The 27,616-nt window shown below is 36.3% G+C and overlaps 4 protein-coding genes and 1 pseudogene across 11 annotated transcripts; 2 read left to right on the top strand and 3 right to left on the bottom strand.

Annotated features, from left to right (window-relative positions):
- The first annotated feature begins 2,957 nt into the window (after positions 1-2,957).
- Positions 2,958-6,783, top strand: LOC125212395 (alpha/beta-Hydrolases superfamily protein). 5 transcript variants are annotated; one of them, XM_048112556.2, is made up of 14 exons: positions 2,959-3,105; positions 3,190-3,294; positions 3,378-3,451; positions 3,541-3,612; positions 3,708-3,736; positions 4,046-4,096; positions 4,354-4,404; positions 4,596-4,655; positions 4,742-4,824; positions 5,041-5,188; positions 5,357-5,407; positions 5,516-5,620; positions 5,809-5,971; positions 6,614-6,783. In XM_048112556.2, the coding sequence occupies exons 1-13, from the start codon at positions 3,056-3,058 to the stop codon at positions 5,956-5,958; spliced, it is 1,029 nt and encodes a 342-aa protein (XP_047968513.1). In that variant the 5' UTR covers positions 2,959-3,055; the 3' UTR covers positions 5,959-5,971; positions 6,614-6,783. The 5 variants fall into 5 exon arrangements, with proteins under 5 accessions (XP_088923519.1, XP_047968513.1, XP_047968514.1 ...); XM_048112557.2 differs by having other exon boundaries at positions 6,545-6,783; XM_089067392.1 differs by lacking the exon at positions 6,614-6,783 and having other exon boundaries at positions 5,809-6,205.
- A 953-nt stretch (positions 6,784-7,736) lies between these two features.
- LOC125216311 (transcription repressor OFP13-like) lies at positions 7,737-8,398 on the bottom strand. Its single transcript, XM_048117995.2, has one exon. The coding sequence runs from the start codon at positions 8,362-8,364 to the stop codon at positions 7,849-7,851; it is 516 nt and encodes a 171-aa protein (XP_047973952.1). The 5' UTR covers positions 8,365-8,398; the 3' UTR covers positions 7,737-7,848.
- Positions 8,399-12,060: 3,662 nt separating this feature from the next.
- LOC125209568 (ubiquitin-conjugating enzyme E2 variant 1D-like) lies at positions 12,061-14,559 on the bottom strand. The gene is made up of 4 exons (XM_089069462.1): positions 14,400-14,559; positions 13,549-13,688; positions 12,937-13,062; positions 12,061-12,428 (listed from the first exon to the last, which is right to left on the bottom strand). Exons 1-4 carry the CDS (start codon positions 14,431-14,433, stop codon positions 12,288-12,290), a joined length of 441 nt encoding a protein of 146 aa, XP_088925588.1. The 5' UTR covers positions 14,434-14,559; the 3' UTR covers positions 12,061-12,287.
- A 1,212-nt stretch (positions 14,560-15,771) lies between these two features.
- LOC125213203 (uncharacterized) lies at positions 15,772-26,901 on the top strand. 4 transcript variants are annotated; one of them, XR_016136908.1, is made up of 7 exons: positions 15,772-15,988; positions 16,816-18,672; positions 18,772-18,925; positions 20,068-20,231; positions 20,305-20,487; positions 25,330-25,646; positions 26,381-26,901. XR_016136908.1 is itself a non-coding variant. In XM_089067994.1 (3 exons), exon 2 carries the CDS (start codon positions 16,816-16,818, stop codon positions 18,655-18,657), a length of 1,842 nt encoding a protein of 613 aa, XP_088924120.1. In that variant the 5' UTR covers positions 15,772-15,988; the 3' UTR covers positions 18,658-18,672; positions 18,782-19,089. The 4 variants fall into 4 exon arrangements, 2 of the variants coding, with proteins under 2 accessions (XP_088924120.1, XP_047969566.1); XR_016136907.1 differs by having other exon boundaries at positions 20,064-20,231; XM_089067994.1 differs by lacking the exons at positions 20,068-20,231; positions 20,305-20,487; positions 25,330-25,646; positions 26,381-26,901 and having other exon boundaries at positions 18,782-19,089.
- LOC125213204 (protein GL2-INTERACTING REPRESSOR 1 pseudogene) lies at positions 25,020-25,637 on the bottom strand (annotated as a pseudogene).
- Positions 26,902-27,616: the final 715 nt, after the last annotated feature.

Genomic DNA, 27,616 nt, shown 5'->3' with positions numbered 1-27,616 from the left:
TTCATTTTCATTTGCACCACTTGTTTTAACGAGTTTTCTCTCTCTCTAAATTTCTGTACAAGAGCAACATCGAGCGATGGACAACAACAACGAGTCCAGTTCGGCGACGAACGGCTCTCATACTCCCACGGTACCCGTGGGATCTGGATGGGGCCAGATGGGCGGGCAGATGAGCCCAGGGTTTAACGTCCCTTGGCAACAGTTGATGGGGATGATGGCTGGAGCGTCGATGACCTTTTGTCATTGCATGAGATGGGGATCGATCTCGGGGAGCCGGACACTCCCGTTCCAGCGGGTCGGGCCGCGCCGAAGAAGAAGAAGACCAAGGAGAAGGGCAAGGTGGTCGGCGAGTCGTCGCAGCCCGCTGTTGACGACACCCCCACGCGGAGGAAGTGGACGGAGGATGAGTACGCCGGCGTGGCCAAGGGGTGGTTGTCGGTTTGCGACGATCCGCTGGTTGCAAAGATTAGAGTAGCGGGTTGTCAACATGTGGGGGCGAAGATTAGAGCAGCCTACAGGAGGAATTGCCCGCACAGGAAGGACTACAGCGAGCGGAGATGAGTGCCGGAAGGGGTGGGAACGGATCAGGGCCGCGGTCGGCCGATTTTCGGGGTTGTACCAGCTGACTAGTGGGCAGAATGAGGAGGACGCCTGGAGGATAGCGGAGAGTCAGTTCCCCTTGCCGGGGAAGTATAAGGAGTTCACCTTCTGGGAATGCTATGTGTTGCTGAAGGACTCCGACAAGTTTCGGGCGGGTTGCGACGCTGGGTGGCCGAAGAAGCAGAGGCTGAACTATTCCGGCGACTACAGCGGCAGCAGCGGCGGATCCCACAACCTCCCCCCGGATGCTGAGGAGTTTTCGTCCCCTCCATCCTCTACTCGTCGCCCTCGCCCGGTTGGCCAAAGGCGGGCGCAACGGGCAGCGAGGGGAGGATCCCCCCTATCGCCCCAGGAGGTCATCTCGGCACCCGCCCCCCACGCGCGTACACCTTATTCTCGCGTGCAACAACGGAGGAACGGATGTTCGCGGTCTTCCAAGAGTGGAAGGCCGCAACCGACCCCACGGAGAAGAGGTTTCTCTACTTGATACTCGAGAACATGCGGGTGGATTTGGATGCCTCGAGGGCACTGGTGGGGGGTTCAGATACCCCGGGTGGCGGCGGCAACGACGAGGAGTAGAGAGTGGCGGGGCTCGTGTGTGGAAGCCCTTTTTAAAAAAAAAATCATGTATTTTTTTTATCTATGTACCTTTTTTTTAATGAAATGAATGAATTTTCCCGTATATGTCTCGTAAATTTAATTCCGTAATATAATCGTAAATTTAATTCCGTAAATGTAGTTGTTTTTTAATTATTTTTATTGCGGCTGGCCTATGACTGGCCTATTTGAGTAAATACTGACGTGACAGATGAATTTTTAATGCTGCTGACGTGGCAGAGAGAGAGAGTGGCTGGCCTATTCTTATTATGGATGCTCTTAGTTAATTAACCTTACACGTCCAAGATTGTATTAGTAAATATTAATAAACATTTTATTTTGACATTTTCATCCATCCACTAATAAAAATCTCATTTATTTTTCATTATTTTTGGCAATAGATTCCATATTTCATAAACTTTATAGAACTCATATTGCATTATAAAACTAAATTTTAGCAGCATTGTCATAAAATTCATAAGTGACACATATTTCTTTTTGTGATGCTCCATTCTAAATGACACATTTCTAAAATTAGAAACATCACTCTCTCTACTTTTTCCCATCTCTTATTTTATTCTCTCCACTTAACTTTCAAAACAACACTACATAAAATTCCATGCAGAAAACAAAAATATTCCACTTAGAGTGGAACGGAGGGAGTAGTTAAATATTGACTAGTTCCACAACTAGGGATGCTAAACGGTTCTCCGGTTCTCGGTTAACCGAAATCGAAACCGGAACCGACCGTTTAATTAAGGAACCGAAACTATTCTGGTTCCGGTTCCGCTACGGTTCCAACTTTTAAAATAAAACCGATTTCCGTTCGGAATCGGAACCGACCGGTTCCTAACCGCGAACTGGATTATAATTAAATTTTTTTATTTTTTTTATAATTTAATATACTAATAAACCTAATTTAATTGAATTAATTTTGAATTAAAGTAAAATAATTTAAAATATTGTGTGATTTTTAGATTTAAACAGTGCTAGATTTGCGAGCTCTGTTTTCGGAAGTATTTAAAATGTTTTAAATCATGATACTTTGAATCTACAATTATTGTTGTAATCCAGTTTTTATAAACTAACTACAATGAGTAGGACGTCTTAAGTTTGTTTTTAATTTCTAAAAGAACTTATACAAATACAATATCATTTCATATGATATAAATTTAACTTTAACAAAAAAAAGGAAAATGGAATTCAATTTTAAAACTCATTTTTTTAAAAAATTGCTAAAGTTTAGAACTCATATTTTTGTATTAAAAAATTGCTAACATATTATTGTATTGTTGGTTTGTATTCTTTATGTATTTATTTAAATTTTCAGGTATTATTTGTTATATTTCTTGACGTAGGATTATTATTTTTTTAGTATTGAACTATTTAAAATTATAAATAAATTTGGATTAAAATTACACATCGGTTCCGGTTCGGAATCGAAATCGACCGGTTCTTAACCGGCCAGTTCTAAACTGGAACCGTTCGATTTCGGTTTTAGGATTTACGAAAATTTAAAACCGGTTAACCGGTCCGGTTATTACCAGAACCGGCCGAATAAGCAGGCCTATGCACAACTTTAAAAATCAGTTAAAAAAAAACAATATTTTTTACATTTCGTCAGCAATTATGCGCCAATGAAAAAATCAGTCTCAATTATTTAAGCAAACGATATTATTTTCCATACGAATATACGACAATATTACGAATAACCTCCATTTAATTTTATTATTTAATCATAATACAGTAGTTAACTCATCGTTAGCAATAACCTCCTGATACAATTTCAGCACTTAATTATACAGTAGGAGTAATATTTACAACTGAAATTGCTGTTTCCATTTGAAGAGTGATTTCGATGCTTCTTAGGCTTGTCTCTCCCATTTCAGCACTTCTTTCCAACTCAAGGTACTTCTAATTGCGTTTCAAATTTCTCTATTTTTCAAACAATTTCTGCACTTCCCAATTCATTTCTGCAGTTTCCCTTTGCAGGAGCAACTATCCGGCAAATTGTATCCACTCGAAAATGGGCAGTGAAAGCAAGAGTTTGATCGAGAACAAGAAAAGTGCTAATTACAGACTTGCCAATATTTCAGGGTAATTTCAACAACTGTGATCCTACTAAAATTGCTGTATTTTTCTATCTAAGTTGTTTTCATTTTGCACCCATTTTGAGGCAGATTTAAGACGGATTTATTGGAGATTAATAGCAATGAGCCTAAGTTACATGTGTTGTTAATCCCAGGCAACCCAGGTGTATAATTATTTCATATTTATATGGACTGAATAAGTAGCTTTTTTTTCATTGTGTTTGAAATTGGGAATGGTTTATATGTTATGTAGGTGTTGTGTCATTTTACACAGAATTTTTGGAGTCATTGTATGAGCTATTGGGAGGGACTGCCTCTGTCACAGGCATGTAAAGATTTGATTTTTATGATCTTGTTTTAGTTTTTTAGGCCTTTTTTGTGGAAGCTGTGTTGATTGCTTGTTTGGTTTCCTTTGTGAAGGTATTAGCCACATATCGCAGTCGAAAAAGGTAACTAATTGCCTTGAGATTACCAAGTGATATTGATATAGTATGAAGTTTGAGTTTGATTTGTAGCTCAAAAGGAAGTAAATCATGACAATGCTCAGTTCTAGGATGATTTGCTTTGCACAATAATGAATGCTGTTTTTTGTTTCTTTTAGATTTTACAGAATACTATGTGATATTTCTCACATTTTGTGTTATTTCTTGCTGGATATCTTACTTTTATGCCTTTAAGTTGATAAAGATCGTCTATTAGAGAATACTTCTAATTGAAATCGGAAAATGGCATTGGATTCATGCCTTTTGTTTTATCAGGATTGGGAGTCTCGAAGGTTGTTCTCGTTAGAAGAACAAATTGATCACAAGGTAAATTCTCACAGTATTTTTATATCTCTGAAAAGAGCTTACTCACTCAAAACATGATTTGGTAAACAATGATCTGTAAATATTGAGCTGTTATATTGGATATATCCTTTCTAATATATACTGTGGTCTGTGGAATATGATGTTTCCGTTTGTTATGCCTAGATTCTGTCTTCTCTCCTTCTATGCAAGCCATCTCTGAAAATTAAATGGAATTCATGGCTCGAAACGGCTTTTATTCTTCCGTCACTTTTTTCCAGATAAGCTTTATTGAGCAGGAACTTCAAGATGTTGATATACCTATAATACTGGTAAACCTCGTGTTACATTTTCACATTTCCACCTTACAGCAAAACAAGTCTAGTTATTTTGAACGCAGTCTCAAGTACATTTATAATCTTCGCAGAATCTATGTCTAGCTCATACATTATTTAACTTTTAAAAGTTTCTCATTCTTCAATTGGTAGACCTTTAACGGTTGATGTTGAATTTGTATCTAAAGGTTGGCCATTCCATTGGTTCGTATATATCTCTTGAAGTACTTAAGAGATGTCACAGGAAGGTATGTAGTCAGCTTGTGTTTTTAAAATTAGCCTTTTGTTATCATATCATATTTTTCTTGACTCTGACGTATGTTTACTCTGTTAGGTTACATATTGCATTGGTTTGTACCCTTTTTTGGCTGTGAACACTGCATCCTCAACACAGACATTCATTAGAAGACTTGCAATGTATAGCTCTTCCTTGCGATGTAGACTTCTTCGATTTCTTTATTCCTTTGAGTTGCATTTGCATGTATGCATAATCATGTAAACCCATGCACTAATGGATGATTATAATTTATAATCTACGTTCTTTCAATAATTTCTCCAATGTGGATACGATAGTCGATTAACTGATGATATCTAGATTTAGAAAATGAACTTATGATCTAATAATATTATCAGGTCTCCAGCTCTATGCACTGCAGCTAGTGCCATCGGGGCCTTGTTTGGAGCCCTCCCATCGGAGCTCACAGGATTCCTTGTAAAAATATCCGTTGGGAAGTCATGGTCTTCTTCCGCTGTTGAGGCTCTATGCACACACGTTCTGAAGGTGCAGTCGTTTGCTAATCAATGGTTCTTATGTTACATGATTAGTTACATTGGTAGTTCTTTATCTTGATTCATCTGAGTACCCGAGCCCCTTGAGTCTAATCGTACTTTTTTTTACTCTGATTGATACGAGCCACTCTATTTTTGCTTAACAAACTCTCTTTTCCAGTATCATACGCTACGAAATGTGCTGTATATGGCAATGACCGAATTTCAGACAGTAAGTTTTTTTTTTGGCTCCCAACTCCAAAACAACTTTTTTATAATAATACAGGCATTATCATCTGATGTTTTCGTTATTTTTAACTGTGGCCGTCTCCACATGTAGCTACCAGAAAAACCAGATTTGGAATTCATCACGAGCAAAAGAAGCCAGATTGCTTTTCTTTTTGGCCTCGATGATCACTGGGGTCCTTTACAATTTTATGAAGAGGTAGTAGTTTGTTTTTGTTGCGCCCATTAGCTTATCAAAGTTTGCTCGTCATATATATCAACTTAATTTCCTGGCCCACTTAAGCAAATTGCACACATTTATTCGCTGATATCTCTCTTGTGCATATGTTAACTGACGCTTGCCATCTCTTGCTTGAATCTTACCCTTTTCTGTTTGGAAAAACACAGATGAAAAAACAAGTACCCGATGCAAGTCTTGACGTTGAACGCGAGGGTCATACTCACGCTTTCTCCTGCACTGCAGCTGGCTCGATATGGGTTGCTCAGCACGTCTCGAGTTTGATCAGGAACCACACACAACTTGCAAAAAGCAGTTGACATCGGCCTACAGGTTTTAGTCCTCTTTTTCGAGTTACATAAGGAAGACGTCTCTCATGTCCTTGTTTCGTATGCTTGCCCATCAACTACGCTAGTTTACGAGTTAATTAGCTCAATTTATCTCAAGTGTATTAGGATTAGATAAAGGTTCACACATTAAATCAAACATATGAAGATTCAAACTAACATGTGAATGAATGGACCACCAAAAATTTAATGCAATTCCAGCAACATTCTCACAGAATAATCTCCTTTTCACTTGTTTGTTTTCTTGCATTTCTGATAAAGATGATGTGCTACCTTTTTCTATTTTTATGTTGGGAAAAAGGGAAGTATTCACCTTTAATAGTTCACTATATATAACATAACTAGCTCATATCTTTTCATTTCATTTCATACTACCTTATTGTAGGACATATGCATATGACTCGAAATTATCGAATGTACCTTTTTTCGTTTTCTCCGTTTAATAATTCACTGAGTGGCTTGCTGGATGTTCGAGCGTGAGTTTACCTAGTGCACATCTCGGATTAGCGATTATGAATTTTTCTCGTCATGAAATAAAAAATCAACGGCTCCGTTCCAGGTTGTTTGTCTTGACAATGAGAGTTCAGAGATTTGGTGTTTTGCTAATGGTTTGAAATAATTGGTGCAGAGAGAGAGAGGAGAGGAAGACAACAACACCAAGTGTTTCCATCACTAGTATTGTTGCTGTCAAATGATAGTTACTGCACAATTTGAATTCCAAACCTATTTCATTTGTAGCAGGAAAATTTACATACAATGAAAAAAACTAGTAGTACTAATATTGATGGAATTTGACTATGTTTCTTCGTAGTTTCATTTTATGATAACAAATTTACCCGGCTGGGAAAATTTGTCAATGTGTACTTGTGTGAATAAAAGAGAGATTTCGGAAAAAGTGATTCAATTCACAGGTCTATTAAAATTTGAGACTAAATTATCTGACCTTACGGAATATGGGATCGTGGCATGCGGATTTTTTCGGAAAATGTGTTTGATGCGAATCATGTCATGAAATACTAATTCGATACAAAATCGGAATTGTCTTTCGTCCAAGTAAATCATTAATATAGTAAAGCAATTTGGACACATTCAAATGATAAACTCGTATCCTTATTTCAAGATTTTAAATGCGTAGAGATTAATCATATGCATAGAGAAAAGAGAATTTTGCTGGTGATTTTCTATCACATTTTACTTGTAATTTTACTCAAGGAGTCGGTGTCCTATCTAACATTTGGTTTAAGCAGTTGGTTTCATGATAGGTTAAATATTTCTTATATTTATAAATTTGCTTAGTCTCAGTAAAAAAAACAAAAGGGTTAAGAAAGATATATTCAAGATTCACGGTTCATCCATCACTCTACTTGATTCTCTTAATTTTAAAAAGGATAAAGGCGATAATAACAAATTAATTGGCCAAATAATAGACTAATTAGATGCCTAATATGTACATAGATAAATAGATTCTTATTAAATACTCCTACTAGTATCATACTTTGATTCGGCATGTTTTAAAAAATAAAAAAGAAAGTAAATAACAAAATCTGGTCAAGAGGAAAACGTTTATAAGTACATTGATTTTATAATAATAATATTAATAGATGAATTAGCGAATTATAAATTTTACTAATATTTATTAAAAATAAAATAAAATAATCAGTTAAAGATGGGTATTAGTAAATAGCATCATAAATGCACAAACACAGTTGATTCCTTCATTTTTTTTTAATTTTATCATGGTAATTAGTAAATCAGAAAACAGAAATTTTCTTATTCAACTGCATTAATCATTAATCATTAATATTAAACGCAAACACATCGTTAATTACATTGACATTTTTTTGTCTCTAGAAAACTCACTCCTCAAACAGAAGAAGAAGACGAAGAAAACGAATCGGTAGCAATTGAAGAAGCAGAAGAGGAGCTGTATTCATCCATCACCAAATCCACAAAGGCATCAACTATGTATCCATGGTTGCTCTCATCGTTCACTCTGAGATACCACTCCAGCAGCGCCTCCAAAAACCCCCAATCCCTCTCCCCGCCGCCCTCCACCATCTCCGCCATCGAAGCCCTAAAATCCAGAAACGGATCCCTCGAATTCACCGCCACCACCAACACCGAGCCTGATTCTCTACCTCCGCCGCCTGATTCTGCCTCCGCCAGCGCGGAACTCGTCGCGCCGGCCTCGAAGAAGAGGCGCTCCGATCTCAGCGCGCTGGCCACGGCGGATTCTCGATTTGAGGCTTCGTGTTGGTGTGGATCAGGGGCGCGGAAGGAGCGTGTTCTCGGGGAGGTGGCGCAGCTGGGCCACGACCACGACGACGCGGCGGCGGTGGTGGTTATTTCGCTGGATTTGAAGGGAAATGGGAATTTCATGTTTGTGGGAAAATGGTGGGTTTGAAATAGTGCATCATTGGATATTATAGGAGTTTTTTTTAGTGGGGTCTACTAATTCAAATTTTTATTATTATTTAATCATATAATGTGGTTAATACTCCATCCGTCCGCCATTAGAAGTCCCGGTCACTTTTGAGCACTCGTTTTGTAAAAATGATACGGAGTAATAAATAGTTAAAGTGGAGAAATGACAAAGTAAGAATGAGAATAGTGTTGAGAAGAGTCTTCTCTACATTATTCTCTCTTTTACTTTACGATTTCTCCACTTAAACTATTTATTATCATTTTTACAAAACGAGTGCCCAAGAGTGACCGGGACTCCTAATGGCGGACGAATGGAGTAGTCTTTAAGGTCATTTACTTCAATAAAAACTTGGTATTCCTCCGTTTCATTCAAGATGTCCACATTTTTTAGTGGCACAGGATTTTAAGAATTGTTAAGTGAGTATATAGAGAGAAAAAAAGGTAATTGAATATTTTAACATAGAGAAAGAGATTTTTTTTTCCCCTAAATATACATAATGAACATCTTGAGTGAGACAAACTAAAAAGAAAATGTAGACATCTTGAGTGAATCGGAGGAAGTATTTTTCACGAACTTAAAATGTGGCAGTTGATATTATTGAAATTATATGTCTTGTAGCGAATTTCAACCAAGTTTAGTTTTCTCGTTGACTTTTATGTGCCGCATCGAATTATATAGGTGAAAAATCCGTTAGTGTAATAAATGCCTTCTCTTTAACAGATGTAAATGACGACTTTTTGCACGTTACTTGATTTTGAAAAAATTTCCCCAAATTTGTTAGAGATTCCAAATCATGGAAATTCACAGCAATGCGAATTCATGCTTCCATCGTCCCACAAGAATATGCGCTTTCCAATTTTAGAAACTCTTTTCTCTCTAATGAGGTGGAGCTCATTCTCCACTAACAATACTTTAATTACTTGGTCTCTCTACTTCCCTCTTACTTTACCAATTTTGCATTAAAACTCGTGCTCAATCCAAAGTGCATATTCTTTAGGGGACGGATGAAGTAATATTTATGATCAAATTTCAAATTCGTGTAAAATACTCCCTCAGTCCCATTACATGTGACACATTTCTTATGTGCACAGTTTTTTAGGTAGTGGTGTTTAGAACTCCCTCCATCTCAACTAAGTTGAAACAAAATTTTTGGGCACGGAAATAAAAAAATGTGTTAAAAAGTAAGAGAGTGAAATAAAGTGGGAAAAATAAAGAGAGAGTAAAGTAGGCGATGAATAAAGTATGAGCGATTAAATGTTTTTATTTTTTGTCTAAAGGGAAATGACTCAACTTAGTTGGGACTAATGGAGTAAATGAAGAGAGAATAAAGTAGAAGTGAGAAAAAATTACAGAGAAAAAATAGGAGAGATGATAAAGTAAAGGGGAGATCGAATGCTATTTTTTTGTCATATAAGGAAATGTCACACTTATAGTGGGACGGCGCAAAAAGATATACACCCCACTTATAGTGGGATGGATGGAGTACTAAATTTCAGTCAAATTTTGTACTTTTAAGGACCAATTAGTTATACTCCATTCGTGCTATAAGAGTATGCATTTTTGGTTCTAACACGTTTTAATACACAATTCGTAAAGTAAGAGAAAGATAGAAAGAAAAAGTAATCAAAGTACTGTTATTGGAGAATGGATCCAACTTTATTGGAGAAAAGAAAAATTTTCAAAATTATAAAGTACATATATATATATATATATATATATATATATATATATATATGTCCATGATCAATTGAGATTTTTTAGGGTAATTGAGAAATGAGATGCAATATCAGCCACTCATTTTTATTAAATGAGTGGTCCAGATTTTGCCACATAAAAATTATTTTTAAATTAGTTTATTATGAAAGGGTAGAATGGTAATTTCATGATTTTAATTAGATTCTTAAGCTTGTGCTATTCAGCTGCTCATCCTCACAAAACTCATCCTAACTCAGACGAGTCCAACCAGCTCCTTCCTCGCCGGAGACGCCGTCGGAGGTGGAATCCCTAGCTTGTCGTCGGACGCCTCAAGCAGATAGCCTAGATCCGGCCACGATTCGTCGGAATCCGATACCAATTCGACAATTCCTTCCTCAACCCCTCCGGATTCGCCGCAATCCGACGCCGATTCGACGATTCCTTCCTCAGCTGCTCCAGATCCGTGACCGGAAGTGGGAGATGCAGTGATTTCCTCATCGAAGCCCTTCATGAACAAGTCGAGGTCGTGGATGGAAGTGCAGAGATCGTAATCCTCGTTGATTCTGTCCAGCAGATCCTCCCTCGGCCGCTTCACCTCCGGCGAGTCAATCTCCTCTGCCTTGTCTCTGTTTCGGCTCTGGCATTTTGAATTCACGCAAACGGAGAGGGGATCTGGACTGACGACAGCTTCGGCGTCGATTCTGATAGAGCAGCAACTTGGAGAAACGATGGGTTTCTTGAGCTTGGGTGTATCTAATTTTGTGAAGGTGTGTTGGAGATCTAGGATCTGTCCAATTTGTGATAGAAATCGAGAGAGAGAGGTGTTGGGGATGAAGAAGGTGGGAGAGAGAAGGCAGTTGGTGAGAGAGGGAAGAGAGTTTGTTCTCGTTTCCAGAATGAGAGTTTTTCTGCCTTTTTTAAATTTTAATGTCAACTACATAACAATTCATGTCAACTATTGTTATTGACATCATTTATACGTAAAATGTTGCTGTTGACATCATTTATACGTAATAACGTTTGATGTTGACATCGTAGTTGACATATATAACGTTTGTTGTTGACATCGTAGTTGACATAAATAACGTTTGTTGTTGATATTGTAGTTGACATAATGTCTCTGTAGTTGACATCACGCGAAAATGACATAAATACCCCCTTGTTGACATAAACTAGACACTGTTGACATTGAGCCAAAATTATGAATGAGTGGCTGAGATTGCATCTCAATTCTCAATTAGGCCCAAAAATCTCAACCTAATATATATATATATATATATATATATACACTCTTGTTGGCCGAAATAAAATGTAAAGAGTGTAAACTCTAATGGTTTAGGTTTAGGGTTTAGTTTTTCAGGTTATAATTTGATTATTAAGAGTACACACCTCTCGGCTTCATTTTTACATCCAAAAATTACTCCGTTCTTCTCAACTAAAGTAATCCATTTCTTAGCCAACACAAGATTTTAAGAGTTATTGATTAACGTATTTATGTATTTAATTGGAGAGGAAAAATGTGGATATAGATATTAAATAGAGAAAAAAAATAATTAGAGAGAGAAAAAGTATTCGAATGTATCAGTTGGAGAGAGTAAATCATTTTATAATTTCTAAAAAAAACATGTTACCTTATTAACGACATATTAAAATGAGAATGTATCATTTTAGATGAGACATAGAGAGTAATTAGCAAGTGTTGGTGCAATTTGAGTAAACTTTAGTACTCGCAAAAAATGCAAAAATAATAGAGGAATTAAATAAAATCATACAACAATAAATATGAAACAAAATAGAAACAGTACAATTTGCTGTTGTATTGAAGGTTAATTTAAAAATTATACATCAATCTAATAAGAAATCACTAGGTGCAGATATTTTACAAGTAAGAACAAATGATGTTTTTCCAAAATTTTCATGTGGAGGATAGATAAATGCGTTCAAGAACACAAGAATTATGATATTAACAAGACGTTCGTTGATTTTCACACACAAGAAATCCCATTACCGATACGACATAGGAGTAGTTCGCAAAGAAAATAAAGCAGAATAAAAGATACAAGAAATCCACGAGAGGAGATATGAGATGGCTTTTCAGGCATTCACCCATACAACTTCCATCTTAAGACGATGGGATAACTATCAATCAGAATATGGTCAATTAAGACCTTCATATCTTACACTAGAAATAGGTTCCTTCAGGTGGCTGGACGAGCTTGCGGTTGTGTGGAGCAGCCATCTCCTTCTTCAGCTGTGTCAGTATGTCCTCCATTGTGTACTCCCTCTGCCAATTCGCTAGAGGCCCAAACTTTTTGGGTTCGACCTGGACCATGAATGTCGTATATCATAAGCATGTGCTTTTCCGGGTTAAAAGTATCCAACACATCACATTTGCTCCAGATGAAGTAAAAACAACAAATACACCAGTCCTTATCAAACGATATAAGCGGGATTTACTATGCACCTTCAGAAACTGTAGGCAAATGTTATTGAGAATTGGTCCAGATATCAATTTCACTTTTATCATTCATTCAATAACTAAATTACGCCTTAAGAAAAACAACAGTGTTGAGAAGACGAGCTAATTCTAGCTGGTAACACTCCTCCCTCGAACCAATAGGTTAGTGGAAGGTGGGTCCTACTTTTATGCTATATTGGTTTTATAATAAAATATGAGTGGAATGTGGGTCCACTTACCAAAAAGAGTAAAAGTGAAATGAGATATATATTGGTGGACGAACGAAAAAGAAAAAATGAGTCATTTAATGGAGGCCAGAGGGAGTATACATAAAATAAAATAAAACTTAGCCTTGAGTTGATTGTATCTGTACCACTCCAGTTTCATGGTTTACACTAGTCATGTTAATCCGGGAATGGAAACGAACACTGGGAGGCTTCTCTGGATAATCTTTGTCACAAAATAGCTTCAACTGATATATGCGTCCCTCATGCACAGACTGACAGCAAAAGATAATGCAAAATTAGTCCTTAGCATTGCAATCACAAACAGAAGTAATGGTCACAATAGTTCTAATATATACAGATGTACATATCTTGTTGTTCTCAAAATCTTGACCTGATCTACTGCAGAAGTAATGGTCACAATAGTTCTAATATATTCAGTGTAGAAGTATGGTGGTGACTACCAAATTGAGCAACTCTGAGGTAGAAACAAAAGCTAGATTTTAAAGAAAGAGCAATCTCAAGGAAACAATTTCCTTATGTAGATCAAGAAAAAGAAAAATCAATAATGCCTATTGATACTGTCATACTACTAATCAAATAAACTAGCAAAGGAGTTTGTAAATTACATGAGGCATGTGGGAATTTCAAACTACTATCTTCATACCAAATCACATTTGAGAACCAATATACAATGCATAAAAAAGGAATTTATGCTTAAACCTATTTTACAATCATGCATAAGCAAAGGATATACTCACATTGTGAGGACCTATAATGGTGCCAGTCCACGAGCGCATATAGATATCATCCCCATCATCCATTCCATAGCTTACAGTACCATCACCAATTCCCTTCTCACCACGCTCAAGTTCCTCCAACAACCTGAAATTTCGAGGAACTACAAAAATGTGGAATGATTAGAATGCCAGTTTCCTTGTTCTAACCCAGCAAACGATCACCTAAACAGCTACAACAGGCATAAATTACAAGAGAGTGATAAGGAGAGATCCATTATTCAGCTATTCACACATGATCTGTATATCTCTGTAACAAATCCTTTGAACATTTAATCGAACAAATCACTTCGAAAACAGATAGCAGAAACACTTTGGAGTCCACAACTCATTACAAGATACATCGATCGATGACTCATTTCGTGTCTTCAATTCATTAATAGCTTTCACTTAGTGAATCAAAGAGCAATGGCAACTATGATCATATCAAACGCAAAGGAACCGCATAAAAACATTCATAAGCACTTCACATTCAACTCGATTGCGCGACCACAGCCTTACGAAATCATTCAATGTCTTCACACCTCGAGTAGGAAAATTCAAGTCGATAAACAAATCCACATAAAATCAATGGATTGAAGTTCATAATCTTGAGAAACACAACTAGGCGAGATCAAAATTCAAAACCCCCGCAATATGTGTACGGACAATCAAAATAAAGAGCAATTTAAAATTAAGATCCGCAGCTAAAACCTCAGGGAATCAGAAGATTGAAAGGCTTAAACCCTTGAAATACGGATTGACAGCGAAGAACATGAAAAATACGAAATTCGGAGCATTTAAGGAATATCATCGTAAGAGGAGGAAGTCTTTACCCACGACGCTGGATCCTCCTGAGCCAAGAGTCATGGTGTGGAATTGGGGGCTGGGTTTCTGCGTAGAGATTGAATTGGTCGTTTAGAGAGAGATTTCACTGAGATGTGAGAGAATCTGAGGAAGAGGTGAAGAGGTTAAAAAAGGTTGAGAGAAAGGAAAAATAAAAGGAAGTGCAAAAGGCCATACTCCAAAATTCATTATTAACCAAAAAGTCAAATATGAGTAATTATTGGGGTTTAAAAGAAAATGATTGAATTACATATTTAGGACCCGTACCACGACGCATATTTGTGGTCCCTATACTTGCAAAAATATTATTTACGGTCCTTATATTTGTATTTATGCACGTTTTAAGGTTCTTTTCTTTTTTTGACATTTTTAGGATAAAAATACCCCCAAATAAATGAAGGACAAATTTATATACTACTATTTTCTCTCTTTTTTCATTCTTCCTCATTTTTTCTCTTTCTTCTTTCGGTAAATGACTTGTATAATTACAAAAAAAATTGAAATGAGACATATTTGAAGAAGGAAATGAGACAAATCAAATGTTCAACTAAGAAGTTTATTTTACATTATTTTGTTAGAATTGCAAAGAGAAATTTCTGATGCGAGAACCCACATAAGTCGCGGGCGCTACCCACTTGCTAAATACACACAACCAAAATTACCATAATTTCATCCATTCCATTTATCGTTTATTATTCCCCACTTTACGATTGATTAGATTCAAATATTCACTTGTTGAAATTCGTCGTTCAAATTTTTAATCTTTTATTTACGGGATCATTAATCATAATACTCCACATTTGAAGCATAATCACAAATACTCTAGTGTGATGAAGGAAAATGACGTGAAAATGTAAAATTTATCATCATATGATTAAATTTCTCGCAACACAAGGAAATAAGATTAACAAACCCATAATTTTAGTTCTAATTTTATTATAGACAAAGGAAAAAGAAAGGAGGAGGATGAAAGAGAGAAAATAGTGTACAAATTTTTCCTTTGGGGTATTTTCATCCAAAAAAAGATCAAAAAGTGAAAAGAACCTTAAAACGTGCATAAATACAAATATAAGGACCGCAAATGATATTTTACAAATATAGGGACCGCAAACGTTCGTCGTGATAAGTATAGGTCTTAAGCATGTAATTCACTCAAAGAAAGAATAGTAAAAGTTAATAGTAATAAAATAATAGGATTTGTGTTAACCAATAAAAGTCAATAAACTAAAATTGGATTCAAATAGTTGAAACTGGATAAAATGGAAATAAACTTTAAAATCTATAGTACTCCACATCATTTGTTGTGAATAACTGAATATCAGTAAATTCATTATTTTTCCGAATAGATTCGTAATCAATGATTCCATATCTCATAAATCAACTACTCCATTTTCTTAGAATTCGATTCATCGTTGTTTATAGCATTAACATATTGGGGTTGTAGTCGAATTACGGAAAACGTGAAGGACTTGTAAATAATTATTAGAAAGGAAGTAGGAGTATAAAAGCTGTACTGTGAAATCTCTAAATTAATTCTTCACACACTGCAGAGAGAGTTACGCACCGTCACAATCTTCAGGTGATTTACATTTACTCCATTTTGCTTATGTAATTTTTTCACAAGTGAGTTTGTTGAATGTTTATGATTTTGTTGATTTTGCGCTATTGGATTATTGCCTCTATTCATTCATGGATTCGTATATTTAGTAAATTTTTCGTTGTTCTTTTATTTGGATTAGTGCTGTTTAGTCGCACAAATTAGTGGTGGAAGCTTTCAAATGTATGGTCAAATGCATATGAGTACCGTGGGAAAGTTTTGAAGAGCTCTTGTGTGACTTAAGTGTGTGTTTTGGGGGTGGAATTTTGTGTTGATGTTTTGAATTTATACATGCAACCATGTTAGAATTGGATTTAGTGATGCTTTTTTTTCAATTTTGAATGGTTTTGGTTTGTTGATAGATGTTGCAATTTTGAATCAGCAAAGAAAAATAGATCAAGAAGAAAAGGAGGATTATATTCTAACTTGCTTCTTCTTTTACCATCCAAACGCACACGAATCTCTGATACGGGGTACTACTCTCCAGGGTCTTCAGATCGGAGAGCAGTGGCTGAGAGTTGTAGTAGTGTGCAATGTGTGTGTGAGTTGAGCTAAGAGAATAGCGAATCAGTTTATTATTTATTGCTTCAGAAACGTAATGTTTTGGTTGCCTGTGTTATATACGACTTATCAACTAACTCTTCTCACACCACTTAACAATCTAAAAACCTAACTGTCTTGCCCAATGACTTATGTATTTTGTTGCATCTTGCATGCTGCTTGCAGACCTATGTGTGTGTAATTATACATGTGATACAGGTTCGGAGGTATTTTATTAGTTTGGTAATTCTTCTTGTTGTATCTTCCAGATGTCATTGCATATTGGAAACCTATCAGCTGGCACTCGTATAGATGACCTTCAACGTGTTTTCCGGAAGTTTGGTAGGTGTACTGTAAGGGTGAAGGACAAGTATGGGTTTGTAGTTTACGATTATCCTGCCGGTGCTGAAAAAGCTCTTAAAACACTTTGTGGGACAAGGATTTGTGGTCAGGCCATAACAATATCATGGTCTAAACGGCAGCCTCATAAATCTCAAAGGCCCCCCACTGGGGAGAAGTTGAACGAGCAACCACATAGAAAGTACTCAATGAAAGAATACGCTCATCGAAGGTCGACCTCATATGGTCGACGAGAGAAAGAGTTGAACCCTCACAAAGCAGATGTCGAACTTAGAACTGATTCTTCCAACTTAATCTATGAATCAACTAGGCACCGTCCAGATGATTCAAAGCCTTATGTGAGAGAAAGCAGTCATACTTCTCCGACTGTTCATCATGGGATAGGAGATGGTAGAAAGAACCATGTGAATGTTAGTAGGTGGGATGAGCCGGCTATAGACCCCTTAAGTGAAATTTATTTGGAAAATAACTTGGACTTTGACCGTTATGAGCCTCATGACAGTGATGGTAAAAAGGAATTGGATGAGCGATCTGACATATCTCATTTGGTGGGTTCATCTTCTGTCAAGAAGGTCCAAGATAGAAGAGGGCTTTCCTACAATGAAAAATCTCAAAAGAGTTGCTGTATTTGTGGGGAGTTGGGCCACAAAAGGAGCAACTGCCCACTAGAGCCAAAGAGGCATGTCTCTGATTGTCAACCAAGGCCACATCAGAGTGGTGACACTTTTCCCCTCAGTAGTCAGGACAGTGACAGGAAGCCAACAACTTCAAAAACCAATCTGAAATTGCTGAGGCGTGGAGATTCTTCCACTCAGGAAATTGCTCCTAGAGGTAGGGGGAATGAGTTCAAAGATAAAAAAAGAAATTGGAGGGATTACGAAAGTCAAGATAAAAGTCATTTTCAGAGAGCAATAGGTCCATCGTCATCTTCAATCCACTCTAATGATAATTCATCCAGATCACAGTCACCTTCTAGATCATCTCAACCCTCATCACGGTTCAAGTTGAAGTCAATACATCCAGAGAAATTTTCCTTACCTTCTTCTTATGGATCTTCACCTTCACGCCATTCTGGATATAAAACCTTAAAGTCACCACGGTCTAAAGCTGGGTCAATGTCGCCTACCTCTTCATTATTACCTAAAGAAGTCAATCATAGTGTATCTCCCTCTCCAAATAAAGCTCAGGGAAATTCCAAGGGCTCTTTGGCAAATGTTGTTGCCTTTCAACAATGTGCGGATTTATTCGAAGAGGAAACACAGTTGGTGATGCCAAAGGATTCATCTGGAAAGGATAATAATCTTTGGCATTCTTCTTCCAAGGGCTCACTTGAGTCATATGTACCACTTTCAGATGGTGATGGGCATATTGTTGATAATCTATCTCTGCACTTGATGAAAGGGATAAGAGATTCACAACTTGAGCGACATGTAGCTGCAACAGAATGTAACAATCAATCAATTTTGAATGCTTCCAGAGAAGCGAGAATGTCGTTAGAGGAAGTACACATGGTTATGAAACATTATGGCTTGCAACTCCCAGAGGAAAATGAAAAGGACTTACCTGTTGAAGTTTATTTTGGTTCCGCCCGCTTTTGGCCTTGGGAGATGATTTACTATAGGAGATTAAAGAAGGGTCCTATATCAGCTGAGAACTATTCAAGGAGAAGTGCTCAGAATGCTGAGTATGGAATTGTTGACAGACATGTTAGAGGCAGCAGTGGATGGGGAGAACTTCATGAAAATTCTTGAGTACCTTTTTCTGTGGTTAGTGTTTCCATTGCTCTTGAACAGTATAAGTGCATTGTTTTTATCATTCAGCTGTATAATAAATTGTTCTGAAATATCCTACTGAAGTTTTGATAGGCACTGGCAGGTACAGTATATCTCTTCTCGCCTTGTTCTTAAGCGTGTTGCTGAAATTCATTTAGAAACCTGGCGTCATCTTTCATCATGCTGTCATGGGATATGACATGACACACAAGACTTGTAGGTTTCTCCTGGTTATAATTGCTATCAAGTAAGGGTTTTTCTTTATATCGGCTGTAAAACTTCTAGTCATGGTTATAATACACGTGTACTGCAGCATAAATCTTGTTTTTTTGAGTCTTAACAACCAAAATTAGTCGTCTGACTTTTGTTGGGAGCTCTTTCATTTTGTTATGCAATAACTTTTTCTGCTAAGCTTGTCTCGTCCAGGAGGTGAGGGAGTTTCCATACATACGACCGTAGCTCGATTCCAATATCGCATCTTGACCTCAATATCATCAATTTTGGTGGGATATTAACCTTACTATTCATAATATATTTTAATATATAACTCAGGAAGATCACAGACAATTGCCATCATTTTTAAAGCTATCTTTGGCGAATCTAACTTAATAATACTAGAGTTGAACACTTGGCTAAAGAAACTTTATGGTTCTCTGAATCATAAAACACTGTTTTTGAGTTTCCTTGGTTTGCTTGGAACCATTGGTGATAATGCCGTAGCATTCTGACATTTAGAAGATGTAGGTGCAGTCATTAGCTACTTTTTTCTGTGCAAAAATGTTTTCTATTTCATTTCATGGTTTAGCTCAAAGTATATGTAGTATCTTGTGGGGAATTACACTTGTACTGTCCTTATGTTAAATCTTTCCCGTGTATTAAGTCTATTTACTTGTACTTGAAAGATGAACTTATTACTTTTTTGACATAAGCCATATCTTGTTTGTATAGAAAATCTGTGTAAGATGATAAGATCCAAGATGTGTCTGGCGTGTGTGTGTTTGTGATTTTGGTGAAGGTTGCACAGATTCTTACGAGAAAGCATTATATGGTGCTTCCTGCTTTCTTATTAGTTTCCCTTGAATGGGATCTGATTTCTTCTAAGAATGCGTGACAGATTCTTTTATTTGGCTTCACTTTTACGTGGATCTGTCATTTTGCAGTAAAACTGGTTTGACTGTTTCTCTAGCTATCACGCCTTCAAAATCTGTTAGAATTTTTTGTAGATACTTTTACAGCTTTTTTCTAGAAAGCTCAATATCCTCTAGGAGTCGAGAATTTCTATATTCTTGTTCTGATACAGGACACTGTCTTTGTAATTCCAATATTCTTTACTCTTAATTCAGTTTAGCTTTATAATTTCTGATAAAAACACTTATCTGGAAAAGAAAGTCCCTGGAATATTTTGAAAAAAGAGGCAAATATTTGCAACAACCAATCATCAAGAAGACACTCATCAATATATAGCGTATTAGCGTTTGGAGCACTGACCAGAGAGTGAGGCTTCTGTTGGCACATCAAATGGCTGCCAGAGCAGATGTCTTGAGGGCTTGAAGGTGAAAACTGAAATTACATTTGAGCAAAAACTGAAATCGGTATATTCTAATGCAATGGGTTGAGTTGGTGCAGGTCTATCAAAGACATTTCTTATCACCCAACCCATATTCTATGTACCCAAAGCCGCTCCCCTGCAGTCAGGCATGGCTATTGGGATGCAAACCATTGCTATCCTTGGTGTAAGGCAATGAAAGGAAATTCCGTGGCTGAAGCAGAAGAACATCTGAACATGTATTTGTGGTGCAGTCACAGTAGGTAACTTACAAACTTGAAAATTGTTTTTTGTCGGTCTTTATTTTATTATTTCTAGTTTTCCATTGCATGTAACTTACAAAATCCTCTTGCAACATATTTGTCTATAGAATTTGAAGATTTCTCATGTAGTATGAATTAGATTGTGGTTTTTAGTCTTTTGACCTAACTTACTCTAACTCGCACTGACTTAAAAGTCAAGAAAGGGCAGTATGGCTCCTACTCATTTTCTTAGACATATTAGTCAGATAGACGTCTAATTCACAGATGAGGGGCATAGGGCGTGAAGAGAGTATCAATTTTTGACCGTCTGTAGTTGAGATTGCATTTAGATTGTTGAAGTCAACTTTGAGTCCATTCTATTATTACTCTTTACAGTTTATTTGGTGTAAATTAATTATAGTTTAGTAAATTGAAAATGTGAACAAAATCATATGAAGAATCAAAATTATGATTATCTTAGTTTATGATATTCCTTTTTTCCGTGTCTGGGTTAAGAACTTGACGATGGATTTAAAATCTATACTGGGAGTTCCATTGGTGATTCTTTGAACTGATATGGATTTGAATCCATCACCTTGATTTTGAACTATTTTTTACAGTGATTTGAGTGACTTTTAGCCATTAGTTCTATCCATTTAAAATCTTTGCATTTCTATTCTAAATCTATCCATCTGACAAATCTTCTTCTATGAGGTGACATTGCATTAGATAGCTTCTTTAGCAATGCATTGATTTCTTTTTATGAACCATCCTTAGTTTGAATGCTAAAGAAGCACAGTTAGTTCCATATGGTTTTTCCAAATACTAAATTTTACTTTGATAGCAAGCAGGCCACTAATTTAAGTTGGTCATTAACCTTCTTAAGGTAATAACATGGAACCTAATCCATTGGTGAACATTAACATAGTGTGTAATGCCTTATTTATTCAATTTTGCTACATAAATAAATTTAATAGTGAGTTTGCGGGATCACAAGTAAAAGTCCAGTTCAAGCCTCAAGGGAACTGCAGTTAGTAGCTTGCTTTGGTTCTATATTAATTTAACTGCTAATAAAGTTATCTCAGTCCTTCAGAAAATGTAGCATTACTTTGAAGGCTTGGATTTGTATCACTATATTGCAGTTTCTGCTCTGAAAGTGTTTCAACTCCAATCGTCTGCACTAAATGTCACAGTAAAAAGAATGTTATCTGAAATGTTAAGTTTAATGATCAACATGCACACTAGAAGGCTGTATTAAGATGATAAACAATAACCGTGTAATGCTAAATACAGTAATAAATGTAATTTCGACAATGTGTATCTAATGATCTGATAGACCAATTTTGTGTTATCAACAGTTAAATAAAAAATGCATAGGATATAATCAATGTAAATAATTAAAAACACTTGATAATGATTTAAATTGTAACAGGGAAACTATGGAACCCACACTAAATTTTATGTGTAGACAATTGCTACTCTAAATTTAGTGCTGCACTATTCACCCGTACTAATATAGCGTGTGATTTAGTTAACGTTGGAATAGTTTAGCGCCTTTGATAATTTAGTGCACCATGGAGTTTTCATGAGTGTACCACATTTATTTAAGCTGCACTATTCACCCGTACTAAATAGCGTGTGATTTGTCTTGTTTTCATGTTATTTAAAGAAACATTTTGCTTTTGTCTCACAAAAACTATGAGGAAAACAGGGAAGAGTTAGGTGGTGCATGAGTTGGATAATCTGCTGCAGTGCAGAGAATAATGAACATAGCAAAACCACCAAAACAGAGAAGAAAAAGACTCTAAAATAGCATAATATAAATGGATAGTGCCTTCGAAGAGGCCACACCTCCAATGAGGGCAATAAAAGACTCCAACTTCAAATAAAACTCTAGCAATGAAAGACATAAATAAACTCAAATTAGGAAAAGATAAAGTACTAACTAAAGACTCCTTAAAGATAAACTCAAAACAAGTAAGGATAATCTAAAGATAAATATTGATTATTATCTAAACTAATCCACAAATGATCGTGCTGTGTGGAACATCGTGCGCTGTGCGGAGTAGTTTGCGACGTGTTAGGGGTATGTCATGTGGTTGGGTGGGCGACAGGAAAACAGATCGTGTCTCCTGTATAATTTCTACAAACTTGACGTCAATCTTGTTGAAATTGGCGTTGAGTTGTACAGCCTTCTCCAATCCATTAAGCTGAGCTTCCGTGCTATGAGTGGTAACCATCGTTCACTGCACCAATTGATAAGAGTAAAGGTGGAGGAGATGGATATCAGCTGCGAAGAACAAGGATATAACAAAACCACCGAAAATTGAAGGAAAAGACTCTACAAAGTAATACTCAATCCGTCCCACTCAAAGTGTCACGTTGTCCTTTTTCGGATGTTCCACTCTAATTGACATATTTCCTAAAATGGCAACATCACTCTCTCCTCTTAACTCATAAAAACACTACATAAAATCCTGCTTTGAAGGGGAAATGCTTCACTTAGAATGGGACGGAGGTAGTATAATATAAATGAAGAGAAAAAGAGTACACGGTAACGCCTTCAAAATGGCCACACCTCCAAGGAGGGCAACACACGGCAATATCGACAACAACTAAATTTCTGGACACTTTAAACTGAAAAACATAACCTTATTTATACTCTAGTAAAGACCTAAATATACTCAAATTAGGAAAAGATAAACTACTCTCTGAAAACTCCTAAAAAATAAAGTCAAAACAACTAAGGATAAATATTGATAATTATCTAAACTAATCCACATGATTTTACCAGCATTACCCTCTGATATATCTTCTTTTTTCAGATATCCTTATTTATGCAAAATACATCCTCGTAAAAATCGTTGTAGCTAATGAGTTAAGTAGTTCCCAGACAAATGATATTCAGATAAGTGATTTAAGTCCATATTAGTAGTCCTGAAAATTTTCTCATGAATAGTCCCTGTCATTGATTTGTCAAATCAAGTTGTCATAGCTAGTAAATGCATTAATTTAATATATGTTGGTTGGTATAATAAACCTTTTGATGTTAATAGTTCATGCACATCTGTTCAGTGGAAAAGTATAACAGGGGAATAGAAGGAAATAAAGAGGATTATGGGAAGTAATAGGAATAGTAGATGAATCATTGACGATAGATACATGTGCCTTGTCATCAAATCCGAACTGCTCTCAGTAAACTAGGACTTGAAGGGTGATGAAACCTTAACTGACTGATACGAAAGTTACAGGTACTTCATTATTTGAGAAGGTAGGAAGAAAGAAACTCATATATTCAAACTGCAGAGAGCTGATCTCCCATAGGTATAGTGCAAAGCCAAACGGAATTTCAAGTGTTCCGATTACAATGGACGCAGTAACTCAGTTCACTAGCTTCTAGCTAATTTTCTAGCCTGAATCTAGGCAACATATGTTTAGGTGGAGAAGAGGAGTGTGTTAGGCAGTAACATCTTTTGAAAACATTTGTGTTCATAATTTGTCGCAACAGTTCATAGTATGATTCACTTTGTTATTTGAGTGGCTGAGTTAAGTCATTTAGGATCACCGAATAAGCTATGTTAGTTGACTTTGCAGGTAATGTGCTTTGGCGGGGAAGCTTTTCTCATCTCTAGCTTTACTCCTTTCAGTATAAAGTTAAGAATTCTATTTCATCTTTTTCACTCCATCACGAAAATTTCATATTCTATTTGCAATACTGTGTTATGACGTAATCCTCCTTGTTCTCCCTCAACCATCTCAATTACTCTTGCATTTATTTGGCTTAAATGGACTCCCAATCTTGTATAGCCTACTTTCTTTGAATGCTCAAGCGAACCAACCTCATTACAACCCAGGTGCATTTACCTAATTAGCCTTCTCTGGTCTAACACGCCTGTAATAACTTCACATGCACATAATTTTTGTGTGGCGTCTTTCATTGATTGCGTTGCTTACTTGTAATATTGACTTTGAGCTACTTATAAAGATATTTAAGATCTTAGGATTACCACAAGTGAGCTGGCTAATTTTGCTATCCATCGGTTGTTGGCGATGATATCTAAGGTGTCATAAAGACGTACTTCAAACTGAAATCCTTCCGTTTTTGACAATTTTCTTTATTTACTCTTTTTTAATGTGCCTCCTTTATTGCAGAGTTACTGCCATTTATGAACACATTGTAGTAAAAATTGCATTAGCATGATTCTTTCTTCTGTTCATATAATATTTTGATTAGGATGCAATTAGTTGCAGTTAATGAATAAGTCAATATTGCCAATGATGGCGTAGTTAAAACATTTTCATTTTAGGTATTTTATGAGAACAATGTTACATCAATGCAAAACATAACTTTCACATTTTTAAATGTGGTAATGTGGCATCATTTTCACTAATTAATAGGCTGAGTCTGCTCTTTTTTGTGGGTTCAAGAAATCAAAACTTATTCTCTTACAATTATTATTACCACTTGTAAGCTTTAGCCTCTCAGTAACAAGTAATGCTGAATTGTCTTGCTGTGGTTGGTAGAATTCACACACACAGAAAGAGAGAGAGAGTAAATAAAACTTTGTTATGCATAGCCATGGCAATCTGCTTCCTATGCTTAATAGAAATGGACCAGAACTAATTTAAAAAGGGAGAAATAAAAGTAGCACTATTAAGGCTCCACTCCTCCTTGTACATGCCGGTGGAGAAGCGGAGCAACAATAGTGCTACTAGCTAACTACCTCTGGAAATAACTGCATTCTGATTTGATTCTTTTTTCTTTTTTTGAAAAGTAACTGAACTAAAGCAGAATCTTTAAAATTTCCTTATTCCTGTTTTGGAGCCACTGGTTTCTAATTCTTGTTGTTTTTGGTGGTGGAGGTGGCGGTGTCATGGAGGAAGTCGAGCAGCACAGTGCTCTTGCACTGGGGGCACCTCGGATCCTCCTCCGACAGCATCACATACATGAGGCAACGGGGGCATCCCACCAGCATCATCGAGTTCTCCTCATGGCCCTCCAAGTAGCGGAACTGATCCTCCTGGTGGTTCGCCTCCGACGAGACACATGAGCTCGTTGGCGAAACAGACGGTGAGCGCCTCCTCGGAGACTCCTCACTAACGCGGCGCCCAGCCCTCGGCGGGGACAAGTTCAACTTGAGATCAAGCTTCGCACCGTTCCTTCGGCTCATCGTTTCAAGGTTCGTCCGTTCGCTTTACCTTTGGATCAAATAGACGAAAATATATATTACCGATATGAGTATGAATGGTATAGTCGATGGAGTTGCTACACACACGTTCGGAGAATTAGATATACCTGAAGGTGTCGAAAGTCGCGCAGCTTCTATACGGTGGTTGTGGCCAGTAGAGTCAGCAACTGCCACAACATGAAGTGGCTGGGGTTGTTGGCTTAGGAAGTCTAGGACCATGGTACATATATATAGGAGAAAATATAATGGGATTGATTTAATGCTGAATTAAATTAAGGTGAGGGGTGGATGTTGAAGAGAGAGAGAGAGAGAGAGAGAGTAAATGAGTAGATTGTATTAATTGTTGGAAAAAATCCCAAGATGGTAGAGCAGGAATGGAAATTTGCAGTAAATATTGCAATTAAGCAAAACTGCAGGGAAGGCCGTCATTCATTGCCTGGGGAGTCGGTGTGTGTGTTTAGTGTGTGTAGAGATGTATAGATACAGATACATAGAAAGCTCAGCAACAGCCATTAAAGCATCACTTAATTTCTAACAAATCCAACCACACCATTATTAATTTTTGCAAGAGATATATTTAAGTTCTTGCATGTGTTGGACGGCCCTTATTTCTCAAATATTAATGTTACCTCTTGCTACTATATTTTCTAGGGGTTGAGATTTTGATTTTCATTTCCATTAAAACTTCTTCAATTTATTGACCTTTATTTATGATTTTGTAATAGGGAAAATGCATGTACTGGTTGGTAGCTGGATATACTTATCCAACGTGTTATCTCCGGGCTTATTATCTACGTGGCGAAGGACGTTTGAGGTGTAATTTAAACCTGATAAAAAAATGCTTACTTGGCAAAACGAATTGGCCAACATAGAAATATACCCAAATCCAAGTGGGAAATGCCCAACACTAAAATTCATGATTTTTACGGTCAAGTTTTATGATTGAGCCAAAAATAAAAAATTTAGCCAAAGCTTGTGATACTAGCAAAAACATCGAAATACCAAAAAAATATTTAAATATCAAATCTTTTGGCATATCGTGATTTTTGGTGTGGCGTGACATATTACTAAAAGATTAGGTGTTTTTGTGTTTTGATTAGTTTGCCAAGTAAGCATTTTTTTATTTGGTTCAATTGCAGCTCTAGCATCCATTGCCACGTAGATAATTAATACTCAGTATTCAATTTTAATTGTCAAAAAATATTTGATCAGTTATTTAAGTTGTACATGTTCCTTGAGTGAGCTATTTCTCTTTACTTACAAAAATAATATCTCCCTCATTCTCATACTCTCTTTATCTCCTTAATTTTTTGATAAAACTTTCATAAATCTGGTGCTAAAATGAACTCAATATCATGGATGGATAGAATATTTTTTTATCATAAAACAATATTATTGTTATGATATTACTAATAATATTTGGTTCACAATTTTGAACGATCCTGAGCCATTCACAGTACATCGACTTAACTTTTATAAATGAAACCAATAGCCAATAGGGACCGATTAAAATAATTATGAAAGTAATGAAACAGATAGGGGACCGATTTAAATGATACTTATTGAAAAATGAAACAAATAGGGGACCAATTTAAATAACAAAGGCCTAATTTTAACCAAGTTACAAACGGAAAAAATAGTACTCGAGTCGAATTCAAAGAATCTCAAAATATCGAAAATAAATATTTATAGTTCTTTAATATGACCACATTATATTATACCAGTGGAGTATATTTTTATGCATGATATTTATTCTCATTTATTTCATGTTTAGCATTAATGTTTTGTTTTATAAATTTAGTTTGTTTCTAATTCCATAAAAATTGTTATTGTTATATTGATTTTTCAAATTACATGAAACATAACTCAATTTGTTATTTTGATTTATATTTACATTTATAGAGAAAATAAACAAATTGTGCTTTGATTTTGATATAATTTATAAATTGATAAAATCAATA

The sequence above is a fragment of the Salvia hispanica genome, chromosome 3 (genome assembly GCF_029641045.1).
Source record: "Salvia hispanica isolate PSC_SH4W2 chromosome 3, Shi_PSC_v1, whole genome shotgun sequence".
Classification (NCBI taxonomy): domain Eukaryota; kingdom Viridiplantae; phylum Streptophyta; class Magnoliopsida; order Lamiales; family Lamiaceae; genus Salvia; species Salvia hispanica.
Note: the sequence above shows the minus strand (reverse complement) of the source record. Positions and strands in the feature narration are given on the sequence as shown.